At 44.9% G+C, this 16,294-nt stretch overlaps 1 protein-coding gene across 4 annotated transcripts in view; it reads left to right on the forward strand.

The window, feature by feature from the left end:
- Positions 1-16,208, forward strand: part of LOC133369414 (hepatocyte nuclear factor 4-beta-like) — a 33,850-nt gene extending 17,642 nt beyond the window's left edge. Inside the window, exons 4-10 of one of the 4 annotated variants that reach the window (XM_061594698.1) lie at positions 4,165-4,283; positions 5,862-6,017; positions 8,419-8,506; positions 11,413-11,565; positions 12,131-12,367; positions 12,761-12,931; positions 14,431-16,208. In XM_061594698.1, coding sequence (XP_061450682.1) covers positions 4,165-4,283; positions 5,862-6,017; positions 8,419-8,506; positions 11,413-11,565; positions 12,131-12,367; positions 12,761-12,931; positions 14,431-14,570 — 1,064 coding nt within the window. In that variant the 3' untranslated portion in view covers positions 14,571-16,208. The remainder of the gene's footprint in view (positions 1-4,164; positions 4,284-5,861; positions 6,018-8,418; positions 8,507-11,412; positions 11,566-12,130; positions 12,368-12,760; positions 12,932-14,430) is intronic. The other 3 variants (XM_061594699.1, XM_061594700.1, XM_061594701.1) reach the window with 3 other exon arrangements.
- Positions 16,209-16,294: the final 86 nt, after the last annotated feature.

A 16,294-nucleotide genomic window follows, 5' to 3' on the forward strand; every position in this document is an offset into this window, starting at 1 on the left:
TACAATTATATCCCAAGGAGTTCAAGGCTTGCATCCGTGGTTCTTTGATATCCCCACTGTATCCTCATAACAACCCTGTGAGGTAGGCTAGTCTGAGAGACTGTGACTGGCCCAATGTCATCCAGTGAGTTTCTTGGTTGAGTGAGGGATTTGAACCCTGGTCTCCCAGTTCCTAGTCCAAACACTCTGGGTTGGATATTGTGTGGACCTAGCACCCATGCAGAAATGCTGCAACAGTAAAGGTAAAAGTTCATCTTCCTGCTTTGCACAATAGTATGAAATCAAAAACACACAATATCACTAGATTAACTACAAGGACAGAAGCACCATCTTCTTGCTTTAAATTTCATAAGCTGCTTTTTTGAGAGCTTTATGTGGCAAACCAGGATGTCAATTTAAAAAATAAAATAAATACATCAGTAAATTAACTGAGTGCCAAATGTTGCACTGCAGCCAGACCCTCATCATTTAAACAGGATATTCCTAGCAAAGGTTTTGGGAAGTTACTGATTTGTTCCCAATGACGCAGAAGTAACCTCTACTGGAACATGTATTGATTGGTTTTTTTATTCCTCACCTACCCCAATCCACCCCCTGGCTCTCTGTGGCAACCCAAGAGAGTCAGAAAGTTTAAGGCAAAATGAAGCTAATTGTTTGGCTGCAGTTGTGCTACTGAGCAGTAGGGCAAACATGGTCCTGTTTGTTCAATGTTTGAGTCACAGAAAGGACAATGAAGTTTTCCAGGATTCAATTGCAGAATACTCGGCAAAATTCAGAGAAAGTGAGGCTTGCTAGAGGAGACATCCAGGCCTTTTCTTCATATGAAATCCTAACCCAAAACACCAAAAGAGCACCAGGTTAGCGGAGGCTGGTTCAAAGCATGTTCTGTGAACATGCTGTATTCCCCAGTGACGTGTTTTTGGCAATACTTTGCATCCAATCCAGCATTTCAGGGACGCCAGAGGTCTCAGTCTAGGGATGAGGAGAAATTTTATTCGGTTTGCATTTATAGATGAACTTACCTGATTCCTACTTTCCAAAGGAATGCACAAACTGAAATGCAGCCATTCTTCGGAAATCATACTTCTCTGAGTTTTTCAGTGCAGTTATCTAGCCAAGTAAAGTGTACCAAAAAAGCATTTATTAAAGAGTGCATCATTTGGAATGCATATATTAGTGAAAATAGAAAAATGCATTGTTTAAGGGGAATCTGTTTTGTAAAAATGTCTAAATTAGGAAAAATGAAATGAAATGGACTGCCTTCAAGTCGATCCCGACTTATGGTGACCCTATGAACAGGGTTTTCATGGTAAGCGGTATTCAGAGGGGGTTTACCATTGCCTCCCTCTGAGGCTGAGAGGCAGTGACTGGCCCAAGGTCACCCAGTGAGCTTCATGGCTGTGTGGGGATCGAATCCTGGTCTCCTAGGTCAGCTGCATACAAAGATGTATATATATTAGAAGAAATTCACACTAAAATGATGGTGAATTTTCACGAGGACTTTTTTAATGCAAACTGTTGTAGAAATTTGGAGAAGTGGTGTGGAAAAATTAGAAATGGCAAGAAACCAAAATTAACTGATATGCCCATCTCTATCTCACTCTCAATATTACCTTCTTTTTACCAGTACAAGAAACAAATCGCAATACACTCACAGCCTAATAATGAGTTACTTTTACAGAAGGTAAAACATTAACTGCGCAAGTTTCTTCCAAGGTGCCTCCTGTGAGAATGGCAAAATCATCTTCAGAACATCATGTGTTAGGCTAGAGGGTTGCTATCAGCCCCGAAGGGAAAACAGTAAAATATGTGCCATAAACTACATGTAAGATAACAAGGAACCACTTTGCTCTCAAAAGGGTGTGACCATGATTAGGAACATTAATGCTACCCACACTTATTGGATCTCGTACTCACTGGTGCTTTGAACAGTGTGTGACACACCTGTTTCTTATCTCTTGCATTGGTGACCTTTTGGGTTCACTTTGTCATAAAATAATTTTTCCTCTTTCTGTACTCACGGTACATATACCTAGCTTAGGTGTTCACACATTTGACTCAGTGGGCCCATAAAACTTTGCATGTGCTGATTTCTATGTATAGATGCAACTGTGGAAATGATTACTACCATTTTTAAGTAGAAATGCAATCTATCTCACCCCTAGTGGGGAAGACCGTGACCAGGTGACCCATGTGCCTGCTCAGTCTGCCGTCCAGGTGCTCAGTGTGGATGGGCAACTTCAAGGCCCCTGGCTCCTCTCCCTACTAAGAGGACTTTATCCTCAAAGCAGACTTGGGCTGGACCATCTTTCAATTGAGCAGATGCTTTCAAATAAGGGACTGTCTGCTGACAACCTTTCAAATAGAGGAGTATCCTCTTCAAAGTTTAACATTAGGACTTATGGAAGTCCAATGAAGCTGAAGGTCTGAAGGTTCAGGACAGACAAAAGAAAGTACTTCTTCACATAGCACATAGTTAAAACTATGGGATTCACTCCCACAAGAGGCAGTGATGGAAACCAACTTGGATGGCTTGAAAAGAGGATTAGCCATAATGACTATGCTCTGCCTCCATAAGCAGAGGCGGCATGCTTCCAAATACCAGTTGCTGGAAACCTCTGGAGGGGAGAGTGCTCTTTGCACTCAGGTCCTGCTTGTGGGTTTCCCATGGGCAACTGGTTGGCCACTGTGAGAACAGGGTGCTGGACTAGATGAGCCATTGACTTGATCCAGTAGGTTCTTTCTTATGTTCTTACATGCTTAAGGTAGGGCACATGGACATTCTATCAGACCTAGGTGCATAAAATCCATCGGGCATAGCACTAAACTACACGATCCTTCCTTAAATTGTAGTGTGCTAATTCCTGCATGGTGTTTACTCACTAGAACATTTAGGGTTGCTATATTGCATGGTTGGCCAGGTTTTACCAGGATTTTAGCTATGCCACCTATTACACTCTCTGTTACCTGGCCCAGATTCCCACCTTTCATTTTAAAAAAAAGGGGGGGAAGCGAGTCTCTAGAGCAGCCTTTCCCAACTAGTGGGCCACCAGGTGTTGTTAGACCATAACTCCCATCAGCCTCAGGCAGCATTGCCAATGGTCAGGAAAGATGGGAATTGTGGTCCAACAACATCTGGTGGCCCACTAGTTGGGAAAGGCTGTTCTAGAGCTTACAGAAGCTGCAAAATGAGACGGAATATGTAGGCATGATTCTGTCCAATCACTTATGAGAAACCAGCTTGCTACCAATGGGTAAAATCACAGCAATGCTTGACATTTTGGGGGAGATGTGCAAGCCATAGAGACAATAAACTGTAGAGGGGCACACCAGTTGTCTGCAGAAGGGACTTCTGGATTCATTTTGATTCTTACTTCTTCTTGGTCTCTCCTAGTGTAGATTGCTGGCTATAGTCAACAACTGAGAAACTCAGAATGTCAGCATAGCTGTGAGTGGGCAGCAGCATTTCCACTCCAAAACAAAAGTTAGCAGCAAAGTCAGATGTTCATGTACTTCTTAACTTCAGGTCTTATTTCATTAAAAAACAACAACCTCATTTTTGTGAGTTTGTATATGTTAAAAAATTACCTGGCCAATATAAATAGTCCACTGCTTATGTTCTGGATGAGACAGTGTGCGTTATGACCACCCTGCAAAGTAGTCTAGTGTTGTTATACCTATATTGCTAGGAGAGGCTTGAGAGAGGGTAGTGGATGACAACCCTGCAGTGAAGTCCAGTTGTGTTATCCAGCCTCTCTCTTTTTTTGGGGGGGGGGATACAGTTAGAGGGAGGCTGATTGCATTAACAGTAGTGGAGTGTGTATGTGTGTGTGTGGGTCGCTTTGCTACCATAACGGCTTGCAGCATCCACTTTCATTGCCCATCAGTTAGTCCCCACATCACAGGAGCATAATTTAACAGTGCAGAAGCATCCACCAACGAACCTAAGTGCATGACTACAAGTCCGGCTTCTGCCTGCCTGCAGTGAACAGTTCTCAAGAGTCTTAGCACTTGCATTTGACCAGGGAGGTGCAAGCTCAGTAGAAATTTACACATTGGGAATAACCCTGCAAATCAGCCCTCTCTTTACTGCCAGTCAATTGTGCGGTCACTGAAGGCATCCCTTGCCTGACCTGCCGTTGTTACTTTGTCTCTCTTGTACAGCTGTGCAGAACGAGCGTGACAGGATCAGCATCCGCCGAAGCAGTTATGAAGACAATGGGACCCTGTCAATCACCATCCTGACCCAAGCAGAGGCAATGGCTCAGCAGGTGTGTGTCTGGGTAGGGAACCCACTTCTCTTCTTGCAGTCATTTAGGACCAGCTCCTGAGGCCCTATATCAGCCTTCCCCAACCTAACACCCCCCAGATGTTTTGGACTGCAGTCAGTTCCTATTGTGCCATTGTGCTGGCTGAGGTTGATGGGAGCTGTCTTCCAAAAAATCTGGAGGACAGCAATGTTGGGGGAAGGCTGCCCTAAATTAATGTCCACAACTCATTAACAGCATCTCTGGGCTGGACCATTTTAGATAATGCTGGGGGAGGGGGATAGTTTGCTAATACCCCTATTTACAGTCAGTTGTGTATTTGTTTTTTTCACTTTACTATGGTGATATTGTAGAGGGCTCTATAGCCAGGGCCATCCCCAGACATTTTATTGCCTGAGACAAAGGACAAGGTGGCAGAGTGGTTTCACAATCAATCACTCTTCCCAGGGAACTCTGAGAATTGTAGCTCTGTGAGGGGAATAAGAGATCTCCTGACAACTCTCAGCACCCTTCACAAATTGTGTGTTTAACTGTTTTTAATACTGCATTTTAAATTTCTGTTACCCGCCCTGGACCTACTGGTTAAGGGTGGGTGGCAACAACAACAATAAATGTTCCCAGGATTCTTTGTGGGGGAAACCATGACTGTTTAAAGTGGTATAAGAGTGCTTTACATGGGAGGTGTGGATGTGACCACAAGTGTGTTATAAACACAAGTAACTTTACTTTTCTCTGTGGAATTACTGAACGTTGAACAGCTCGTTGTCATACCCTGCCGACAATATTGACATATTTGGTGTGAACCATATCCCAAATATTCAGCACAACTTTGATTTGCTTTACACCGTTAATAAAATAGTTGTGAACTATTGCCACCTGCTGGACAAGGTGCTAATTTTCCATTTGGGCACAGTGTAAACTCATCTGGTAGGTGGTGCAACATATGGAGGGTCAATGGGCTAGAGGCAGGGATGGAAGGATCTGTCTGTTTCGGTTCTCTCAGTTTCTCAGTTTCCTAATGTTAAATTCAGTTCTCTACATTTCTACAGTGATCTGCAATTTTTTTTTAAAAAATCCTCATGAAAATTCTCCACCATTTTAGTGTGAATTTCTCCAAATAAACACACTTTTGTAGGCAGATTTGAGAAAAATGCACATTTTTGCAAGCCATTTCTCATCATTTCACGCTTTTTTGCATGTTATTTTCACTCATGTATTCATTTTGAAGTACACTTTCGCCTGATATATGTATATTTGTAAATATTGTTTAGTTGGCGAACTGCACCCCAAAAGTCTAATAAATGCAAATTTTGAAGGATGGCTGTGTTTCGGTTCTCATATTGTTTCGGAAATTGCGAATTTGATAAATTCTGCGTGAAATGCGAACTGAAATTCTCACCCATCCCTAGCGGGAGGTGGGGGAAGATGGGGAAGAGGGAGATATGATGCACTAGGGTAGGTTTCCCTAGCTTAAGGAGAACTGAAATTCTCACCCATCCCTAGCTGGAGGTGGGGGACGATGGGGAAGAGGGAGATGTGATGCACTAGGGTAGGTTTCCCTAGCTTAAGGGCGCCTGATCTTTTCTCTTGCAGTATTCAGCTCTCCATCCCGTGCACAGCGCTGATATTGCCATGAAGAAGATTGCAACAATCAACGATGTGTGTGAGTCAATGAAACAGCAGCTCCTGGTCCTCGTTGAGTGGGCAAAATACATCCCAGCATTCTGTGAGCTTCCCCTGGATGACCAGGTGAAAAGGGCAACTCTTTTTTTCCTTTTTTTTTTTTGGAGGGGGGGAGGCATATGTGGCTTTTCAATTCCTCAGCCTGAATTCTTTGAAAGTTACGCTTCCCTTCTGCAGACCTGTGACATCTAAAGGGAAATGCCCGAACTTGAAAACATGCACGTTTGTATTTCACAATTATGGATGCTTTAGGTATAGCAAATGTATGGGGAAAACCAAGGTATAAAAGATTTGGGTTTTGTAAGTTACCACCTGCAAGTTAATACCAAGTGTATTGAATGTGGTGAAGTCAATTGGCTGGGGTGACATTATGGAACATGAGCAAATATTCCACTTGTTCAAAGAACAAAGTTCTGTGAGGGAAGTGAAAGTTGTCAGTTTGGCTGGGATGAAAGCCTCACACAGAGACTAGAGACAGGAGCAGTTCTGTGGGGATGACCTAGGAATAAGTCTCAGTTGGGCTTGCTAAGAGACAGGGACCCCCTCAAAACAATTAAACAAAGGGTATAAATGGGCTGAGAAAAAGATACCTGAAGGAAAGAGTTGATGGAAGAGAAGGAATCTTGGATAAATGGACAGGGCAGACAACAAACTGGGGCAACAGGAGGCTCTGAAGAGACCTCACAACACTTAAAGAAGTGGTGAAGGGTTGTAAGCAGGCTCTCAACCGTCAACCATCTTGGACCCTACAATTGGCAGGTGAGGCCTTGTGTTGGTGCCATCACTGGAGGCTGCCCAGTTGGTGTTGATCCATGACACAGCCTTCTTGGTGGCAGCTCCCCATTTGTGGAATGCCCCCCCCGGTGAGGTGCACCTATCTCCTTCATTATTAGCTTTCAGGAAGAATTTAAAAACATCCCTGTTCACCCAGGCATTTGATGGCTGAAAGACATTGCTCCTGGCAACTCTGAGATCATTGGCTGAGATAATGTGATTGCTCTGAACTGTTTTTAGAATGCTTTCGATGACATTGTGGTTGATATTCCTCCTTACCAAGGAATGGGGTTCACATATTGGGGACTGCTTGGATGTCACAATCCAGGCTTGCTAATCTATAGTTAAGCAGGTCGAGAATAAGCATTGGGTTTGGGTCACTTGTGTGTCACCAAAATAGGGGGAGGGGAATGCAATGATATGGGCTCCGTGGGGGACTCCTGATGGGATGATCAAGAGGAGGAGGAGGAATGGGACCCTGGGGAGGGGCCCAGTGGACTGGAAGTGGAGAGGGCCGAAACAGAAGAAGGCTTCTGCAGTTTAGACAGTGAGAATCCCACTCCTGTCATTCCAGTTCCAGGTGTCTGACACTCATCTGGCCCCTGTCCCGCCCCACAGGAGGAACTGGAGGCTCAACCAGAGGCAGCATTAGAGGACGATCTGACTGAAGTGCTGCCATCACCAAGAACGCACTGGCTGATGTGCAGGCACCGGCAGATAGCGCCAGCTTTTCAGCCTGTTCGTAGGCCTGCTCATTTGCTCACACCATCCCATTCAGAGAAACCTTCCCCATGCACCTAGGAAGCCCGTCACAAGCCTATTTAAAGGGTCTCAAGGGGCGTGTCTAACTGCTGAGACAACGTCTTAGCTTGAGCAGCCATGCCTATTTATGCTGTGCAGAGACACAGAGTCCTGTATAGTCTGTAAACTGATCTATGAAATGCTCTGAGTGGAGATTTCACATTAAAGGTAATGGAGAAAAACACACCAGTGAGCCGGAGTCTGAAGCCAGTGGGGTTGGCCAAGGCATGCACAGCCAAGAGACAAAAGAAAACACAGATTTGAATAGAATGTGCAAATACTAATTTCCCGTGTATAGAGGCACACTAGCTAGAATGACTATAATTCACATGGAAATACATCTCACCATAGTGGAGAAGACTGTGGCCAGATGACCTGTCGGCCCTTTGTTCACTGTCGATGGGCGACTTCCAAATGTCCCTCCTGCTCTTCCTTCTCGGGGTTCTTTATCTTTAAACCAGACGGCCCTTCAAATAGAGGACTGACTTCTGTAAAGTAGGACACCCTAGTCAAGCCTTCACACTCGTCTCCTTGTTTGGCTACATGCTTCAGTCCTATCTTGTTTAAAACAGAGTTTTCCTGCACACCTGAATGGCAAACTCTGGCTTTATGTGCATTTAACCAGTATCTTAAACCATGGTTTGTTCTTGGTTTAAAATCCTATGGTTTCTTCCCTAGCTCCGGCAGGGGCAGGAAAGTGCAGAGAGTGTGTTTGTATATAAAAGAAACTGATGGCAGCACTAGGTTGTTGGTAGATTTATTTCATGTGCCGATCACTCCAATGGAATTGAAATCTGAGCAGGTTCCTTCAATACGCAGCAGTAAAACAGACTACAGCTTGGTCAGCTCCTGAAGTATGAAATGGTTCTTTCCTCTCTCTCTCTCTTCACAGGTTGCCTTGCTAAGAGCCCATGCCGGTGAGCACTTACTGCTGGGAGTTGCAAAGCGGTCTATACCATACACCGATTTTCTATTATTAGGTATAAACTCACCCACCCACTCTAATACCTGGGTTCCCAAACTGTGGTCCGTGGACCATCAGTGGTCTGCAAGCTTCATTCAGGTGGTCTGTGGCATGTCTCTGAAGAATGACCAGTGCAGTGGTGGTTCTCAGAACCTGGTGGCCCAGCCGGAAAGAGAGCGGGATGGACCAGAAGTGACAGGAGGAGAAGGAGCATGAAAGGAGTGGAGAGGATTAGCAGCGAAGTTAACAGGAGGCTAGAATTAAGACGTTTCACCTTTATTCCATTAAAAATCATACAGCATCTAGCATAGCTCATTGTAACAATAGCCAGAAAAATAATTCAGTGGTCTGCCAAGACCTTCAGCAATTTTCAAGCAGTCTGTGGGGTGGGGGATTGGAAATTATAATACATTCCATTGTCTGGTTTCTGTAGATTAGAGTAACCAAGTCTCCATATTCTCCATCTGTTTTTAAAACATGATGATTCATATATATATAAGACAACTGGAAGGATTATCTCCCAAAGACCTCATTATCCAACTCCCTTTAGTGAGTTATGGACATCTGTGAACCCCACCCCACCCCACCCCAAAATGTATCACCCTAATAAGAAGATCCTGTCTGGATCCTCTTTCCTCCAGTAGCCAGCCAGTTAAGAACATGAAAAGACCTGCTGGATTAGGCTAACGGCCCATCTGATCCAGCATCCTGTTCTCACAGTGGCCAACCAGATGCCTATGGGACACCCACAAGCAGGACCAGAGCACAACAGCGCTCTCCTCTCCTGCAGTTTCCAGCAACTTGGAAGCTGACCAGCAGGGCCTGAACCTCACTGCAGTAATGGGTATTCAGAAGTAGACTGCAGCTGAACATGGAGGCTGCATGATGAATTATGGGGAAGGGCTGTAGCTCAGTGGCAGAGCACCTGCCTTGCATGCAGAAGGTCCCAGGTTCAATCCCCAGCATCTCCAGGTAGGGCTGGGAGGGACCCCTGCCTGAAACCCTGGAGAGCCACTGCCAGTTAATGTAGACAATACTGAGCTAGATGGCGCAATGGTCTGACTCAGTATAAGGCAGCTTCCTCTGTTCTTAAGAGCTGCTGTTCTTAAGACTCACCCTTCATGGTTTGGGCTAGCCCTCTTTTAAAGCTACGTAAGTCAGTGGCCATCATCACACCCTGTGGCAACAAATTCCCTAAATTATTTATTTACTTGGAACAATAAACGTGCATGCATGCATACATACATGGAAAAATGGGAATGGACTGCCTTCAAGTTGATCCCAACTTATGGTGACCCTGTGAATAGGGTTTTCATGGTAAGTGGTATTCAGAAGTGGTTCACCATTGCCTTCCTCTGAGGCTGGGAGGCAGTGACTGGCCCAAGGTCACCCAGTGAGCTTCATGGCTGTGTGGGGAATTGAACCCTGCTCTCCCAGGTCACAGTCCAACACCTTAACCACTACACCACACTGGCTCTCACATACATACATACATACATACATACATACATACATACATACATACATACATACATCATTTTATGGAGTTTAGGCATTGTGTGAAGAACTACTTTCTTTTGTCTGTCCAGATCCAATTTCATTGAGCCTGTATTATGAGAGGGATAAAAATGTTCTCCGAGTCCACTTTCTCCAAACCATAGATAACACCATCAGACAGCTTCCAAACCACCATCACATCCTCTTTTACAACACAATCGTCTACACGTCTATGCAAAACTGAGCCTCGCTGAGTTCAGCAGGAAGTATTCCCAGTAGAGTGGGTCTGAGAGGGTAGCCTTAAAGTGAAGTCCCTTTTCAATTCCTCAACCTGAATTCTTTGAAAGTTTTGCTCCTCTTGCATCTCTTGTCTACTCAGAAGTAAGCCTCACTGTGTTCAATGGGACGCACTCCAATATAAGTGCATATTGAGTCGCAGCCTTAGTAATCTCCCCACACATCTAAAAAGCCCTGAACGCTCTAGCCCAGAGATTGAGAAAATGTGTCCCTCCAGAATCCTGCTGGACTCCAACTCCGATAATCCCTGACCATTGGCCATCTGGCTGGGGCTGATGGGAGCTGGAGTCCAAAATATCTGGAGGGCCACAGCTTCCCCACTCAGAGAGAAAGGAGTCCAGCCTTTTTGCCCCTTCTTTCACTGCCACAATGTTTGTTTTCAAATGGGCCAACCAGAACTGCATAGTAGCTTTGTTTGGTGAAGAGTTCGGTGTTAAATTTGGAAGCTTGTTAACTCTTATTGAGGGGGGGGGGAATGACACTTTTGCTAAAAAAATAATAACGAAACAACCCATCAATATCAGCACCGAACGTTGGAGAAGGGCTGTGGCTGAGTGGTAGATTATCTGCTTTGCATGCAGAAAGTCCCAGGTTCAATCCCCAGCATCTCCAGGTAGGCCTGGGAAAAGGAAATGGCTTGCCTTCAAGTCGATCCTGACTTATGGCGACCCTATGAATAGGGTGTTTATGGTAAGCGGTATTCAAAGGGGGTTTAACATTGTCTCCCTCTGAGGCTAGTCGTCCCCAGCTGGCTAGGGCCTACTCAGGTTGCCACAGCTGCACAAGCCAGCCCCTTCCTTGTCCGCAACTGCCAGCTGGGGGGCAACTGGGCTCCTTGGGACTATGCAGCTTGCCCACGGCTGCACAGGGGGCAGGGCACGTAACCCCTGAGCCACTCACTGTGGGGGTGATCTTTAGCTGGCCTTGACACCCAGGAGACAAGAGTGGGGATTTGAACTCACAGACTCTGGACTCCCAGCCAGGCTCTCCTCCCCACTGTGAATCCCTGTCTAAAATCCTGAAGAGTCAGTGAGACACTACTGGGCTAGATGGACCAATGGTCTGACTCAGTAGAAGGCAACTATTTGCATTAAGGTAAGATAGTCTTTCTCCTCTGCTTCCTCTTAGGAAATGATTTCATCATCCCAATACAATGCCCAGAGGTAGAAATTGCCCGTGTAGCTATCAGAATTCTGGATGAGCTGGTGAAGCCCTTGCGAGAAATACAGATTGACGACAACGAATATGCTTGCCTGAAAGCCATTGTGTTCTTTGACCCAGGTAAAGCCCTCTCCTATTTTACAGACCTTGACAAAACCCACTGATCATCAGAGGATGATGGGAATTTCCACGGAAAGGGCCCACTGATCGTTTCTGTCTATCCCCCTGCTTGGGTGTTCCTGTTGGCCCATTGACAAGGCACCACCTTCACCCCTTTCTTCAAATGCCTCCACAACACTATTCTTTTCTTGAAGGCCTTTTGCTTAACCCCTTAATCCTCTAGGGATGCTTAGAGATGTGAAGGCTTAAGGAATTCAAGATATGGCTCAGGTCAGGTCCCTTTGGAATCCGGTTATTGTACACCGCCCTGAAATCTGATTTGATGAAGGGTGGAAGAGGCAAGTTTCAAAACAGGAATGGGAAACATGCAGCTCTCCAGATGTTGCTGTTGGACCCCAGCTCCCATCAGCCGTAGCCATCATGGGCAATGGTCAGGGATGATGGGAGCTGGCGTCCAACGACATCTGGAAGAGAGCAGGTTCCCCATCCTTGTTTTAAACAAACCACTTTATGAAGATGCTGCAGGAAAGCAACACTGACTTTACCAGCCGTCTCTTCCTCTCAGATTGCAAAGGCCTGAGTGAGCCCGGGAAGGTGAAAAACATGCGTTTCCAGGTGCAGGTGAACTTGGAGGATTACATCAATGACCGGCAGTATGACTCACGAGGCCGATTCAGCGACATTCTCCTCCTCCTCCCTCCTCTCCAAAGCATCACTTGGCAAATGATCGAGCAAGTCCAGTTCATCAAGCTCTTTGGAATGGCAAGGATTGACAGCTTGCTGCAGGAAATGCTTCTGGGAGGTACATTTTTGGTGGTGGGGAGTGTGTCTTTCTGTCATGTGTGTCTTAATACAGGGATGGAGAACTTCAGGGCCAGGGGCCGAATGTGGCCCTCCAGACCTCTTTATCTGGCCCTCAGAGCTCTACCCAGCCACACCCCTCACTGATTCATAGGGTCACCATAAGTCGAAATCGACGTGAAGGCACATAACAATACCAAGTGGATGGCACAGCTGGGTGAAAATGCTTTCTGAGGGGATTAACGTCAGTAAAAGTGAAAAAGATTGCATTATGCTTTCCCATCAAAGGCAGAATGGAATTCAAACAAGGTGTCAAAATTATGCCTGTGTTTGGTATTTGTTCAAAGGTTTAAAGGCAGGCAGAATGAGATAGCTTTTCTCTTCTTTCATGCAGGAACTACCATGGATGTACCCCAATATCAGTCGGGGCCTTCTAGCCTTAATGTAGAACCTCTTCCAGGACATATCGTGCTCCCCAGCAGCATTGGCACTGCAATTCACACGGTTTCAGTCTGTAGGTGTCCAATTTCCTATTTCGCTTACTTAAAATCTTTACATTTTAAAGGTATGCAAATCATTTGTCTGAAATGCAGATCTTCAATTCTGAAAATGCAAATGCTGGAACATTTCAGAAAGCCGCGCTTCTGCTTACCAAGTCCTAGATATGTTAGAAAGGAGAGCAGGTGGTAGAGGATCTAGGAGTGTTGTTTCTCTTTTGGTGCCAAATTTTGAAATATTTAAGTATGCAGTTCCCCAAAAGTTTTTTTTTAAAAAATAGTAGTACTAGTAGTAATATATGTATATATTTCAAATGCATACTTCTTTTAGTATGGGGGGAACTGTTCAGGGCAGAGATATAGTTCAGTGATAGTAAAAATGCTTTGCATCCAGAAGATTCTGTGTTTGATCCGGTCCAACCCAGACCTTGGAGAGACCTTTTTGGAAAAAGAGGCTTGGGGCTGCACAGGGAACCCAGCAGCAACTTCACTCACTTACGGAATGCTGTTCCCAGTGAGGTCCGCTTGGTGCCATCATTAACAACCTTACGGCGCCGGGTAAAATGTATTTCATCTCCTAGGCATCTGATGGTTCAGGATAAATTTGCTGTTGATTATCGATATGGTTTTGCTGCAGTTTTATTGGGGTTTGTTTTACAGGTTATTGTATGGCTTTTATTGCTGTACATTGTTCCTTTTTTTTTCTTTTATGCCTTTTTCTGATTTTAAACATACATTAAAGTTCTCAATAACAAGAGGTTTTAAAAATCAAAATATAATTCAGACCAGCAGTTAAACATACATGCCAGCTTTTACACATCTGGGTATGCTTGCCTAAACAGAAAAGTTTTTAGCAAGTGCTGAAATGAATACAATGAAACACCTGCCTGATGTCAATAGGCAAGGAGTTCCACAGGGTAGGTGCTGCCACACTAAAAGATTTATTCCTTACCAGTTCAGAAAGATTATTTGTGTCCAAATGCATCCCATACATCAGCAGTCTTCAGTCTTTTCAGAGCTAGACCCATCTTTAACCCAAGCATATATTTATTATTTATTACATTTAAATCTCACCTTTCCTCCAAGGCAGAGGAAGGCAATGGTAACAGAAGAAGGCAGTGGTAAACCCCCTCTGAATACTGCTTACCATGAAAACCCTATTCACAGGGTCACCATAAGTCGGGATCGACTTGAAGGCAGTCCATTTCCACTTTTCCTCCAAGGAGCTGAAAGTGGAGTACATGGTTCTCATGCACTCATTTTGTCTTTACAAGAACCCTGTGAGGTAGGGCAGGCTGAGAGACAGTGACTAGCCCCAAGGTCACCCAGGGAGCTTCATGGCTGAGTGGAGATTTGAATCTTGATCTCCAAGGTCCTAGTCTGGCACTCTAACCACTACATCACAGTGAGACTCATTTGTTTTTATCATATATTTGCATGGTGGATTACTTCTGTTGCAACCCACATTACATCCAGCCATGACCCATTAATCGGTCCCAGGCAACTAACTGAAGACCAATACTTGACGGCAGTGCATTATACCTTTTTGTTTTTTCCTCCTCCACAGCATCCCCTGAAACATCCCTTCCTTCTCCTTCTACCAGTACAGGAAGTGAAGATTACAAGCTTGGCCCAACCACCGGGTCTGAAGTGGTACCTGTGACCATTTTGCCACAGGTGGTGGTACCCAAACAGGAGATTCTATAAAGTATCAAACTGAAGGAATCAAGAATGTAACCTTTCAAGTCTTAAGTCCAACCAGCCTTGTTCCCACAGCAGCAACTGACCTTGTGGAGCCCTTTTCGGACACTGAAACAAAATGGCAACTTTCGAGGAAGACCTTACTTGTCAACGATTCCTCTTTCCTATGGGTTCATGTTGTTTTCTCAATTAGAACTGGAAGACAGACGGGACAGGCAGTTCTTAATGGAGCTACAAGATTCCACCTTAACAGAGATTAAGCAGAAGATATACAAATATATCTTATGTACTTTTTGGTGTGGATGTTCAGATTTCTGTGCCGTTGTTCATGCATTCCAAGCCGTGCTCATGTATGAGCAAGGCTTGGAAGACACATCCAAAAATTAGAAGCAAAAACTTGTGGACTTAACTGACCCCATGGACCCATTCAAGTACATGAAAGGTTGTCACACAGAGGAGGTCCGGGATCTCTTCTCGACCGTCCCAGAGTGCAGGACACAGAATAATGGGGTCAAGTTGCAGGAAACCAGACTTCGACTGGATATCAGGAAAAACCTTCTGTTAGAGCAATACGACAATGGAACCAATTACCTAGAGAGGTAGTGGGCTCTCCGATGCTGGAGGCATTCAAGAGGCAGCTGGACAGCCATCTGTCAGGAATGCTTTGATATGGATTCCTGCATTGAGCAGGGGGTTGGCCTTGTAGGCCCTTTCCAACTCTACTATTCTATGATTCTATGATCTTCTGCCCTCCTCTCCATTGCAAAGCTCCACAATGCTCCAGCAAAGAGATGCTCCTCCAGGGAGCTTGGTGACATTGCCTTTGATGAGGCCCTAACAATAGGTTGCATGCTAAAGGGGGCAAGCAAGCATCAATGTGACATCAGATCCTGTTTCCTAGATCCTGATCAGCTCGTTTTGCTGCAAAACATCCAGTACCCCTTGCTGGCAGCATCCTCAGAAGAGACACATTATTTTTAGCATAATAGATGTTCAGTGCCGTTTCTGGCTCTTCTTGGGTGCTAGCTCAGTAGAGGCTAGTCCATTAGGGCAAATGGGGCACTGCCCCACCAAACTCAAGCCTGCCCTCAGCCACCCCTCATCCGTCTGCCTTTTCTTACAGCCAGTCCGAGGGGGGGGGGCACTGCCTGCCACCTTTCTCCTTCTCAAGTCCTGGTGTAGAACTCAGCAGGAAGATGGAGGCAAAACTAGAATTGGCTCTGCCTGTCATGGTCTCTAGCTCCACCTAGTGTTGATCTCCCAGCCTTCCACCCTACCAGTCCCAATTGATCCCAGGCCCCAACTGGCTGTACATCAAAAATTGGCAGTTTGTGGTTCAGTTTCTGTTACACTCCCATCTGTTGTGTAGTTGTTGAAACAGAATTCAAGACTGTCTGGGTTATAATCCAGAGCAGAGATTTGTTCCGCACAGGGGTCCCTCCCACCGCCCACAAAAAGATCAATACACACCCAATGTTATTTCTTTTGATTCAGTTTTCTATCTCATTATATATATTTTTTGTCTGATCAGCATACTTTTAGGACTTACTAAAGGTTGTGAGATTATACTATTTTAAAAAGTCACTGGTATTTGAAAACAGGAAAACATGCTTAGTGTAAATAAAGTCATAAAATGAGATAAAAGTACGTAATTAATGCTTCAGTATTCTCACTAATTCCTGTGGACAGTAGTCTCTTCATAACATGACAATTTGAAATGTGCATTTCAG

This window comes from Rhineura floridana, chromosome 13 (genome assembly GCF_030035675.1).
Source record: "Rhineura floridana isolate rRhiFlo1 chromosome 13, rRhiFlo1.hap2, whole genome shotgun sequence".
Lineage (NCBI taxonomy): Eukaryota > Metazoa > Chordata > Lepidosauria > Squamata > Rhineuridae > Rhineura > Rhineura floridana.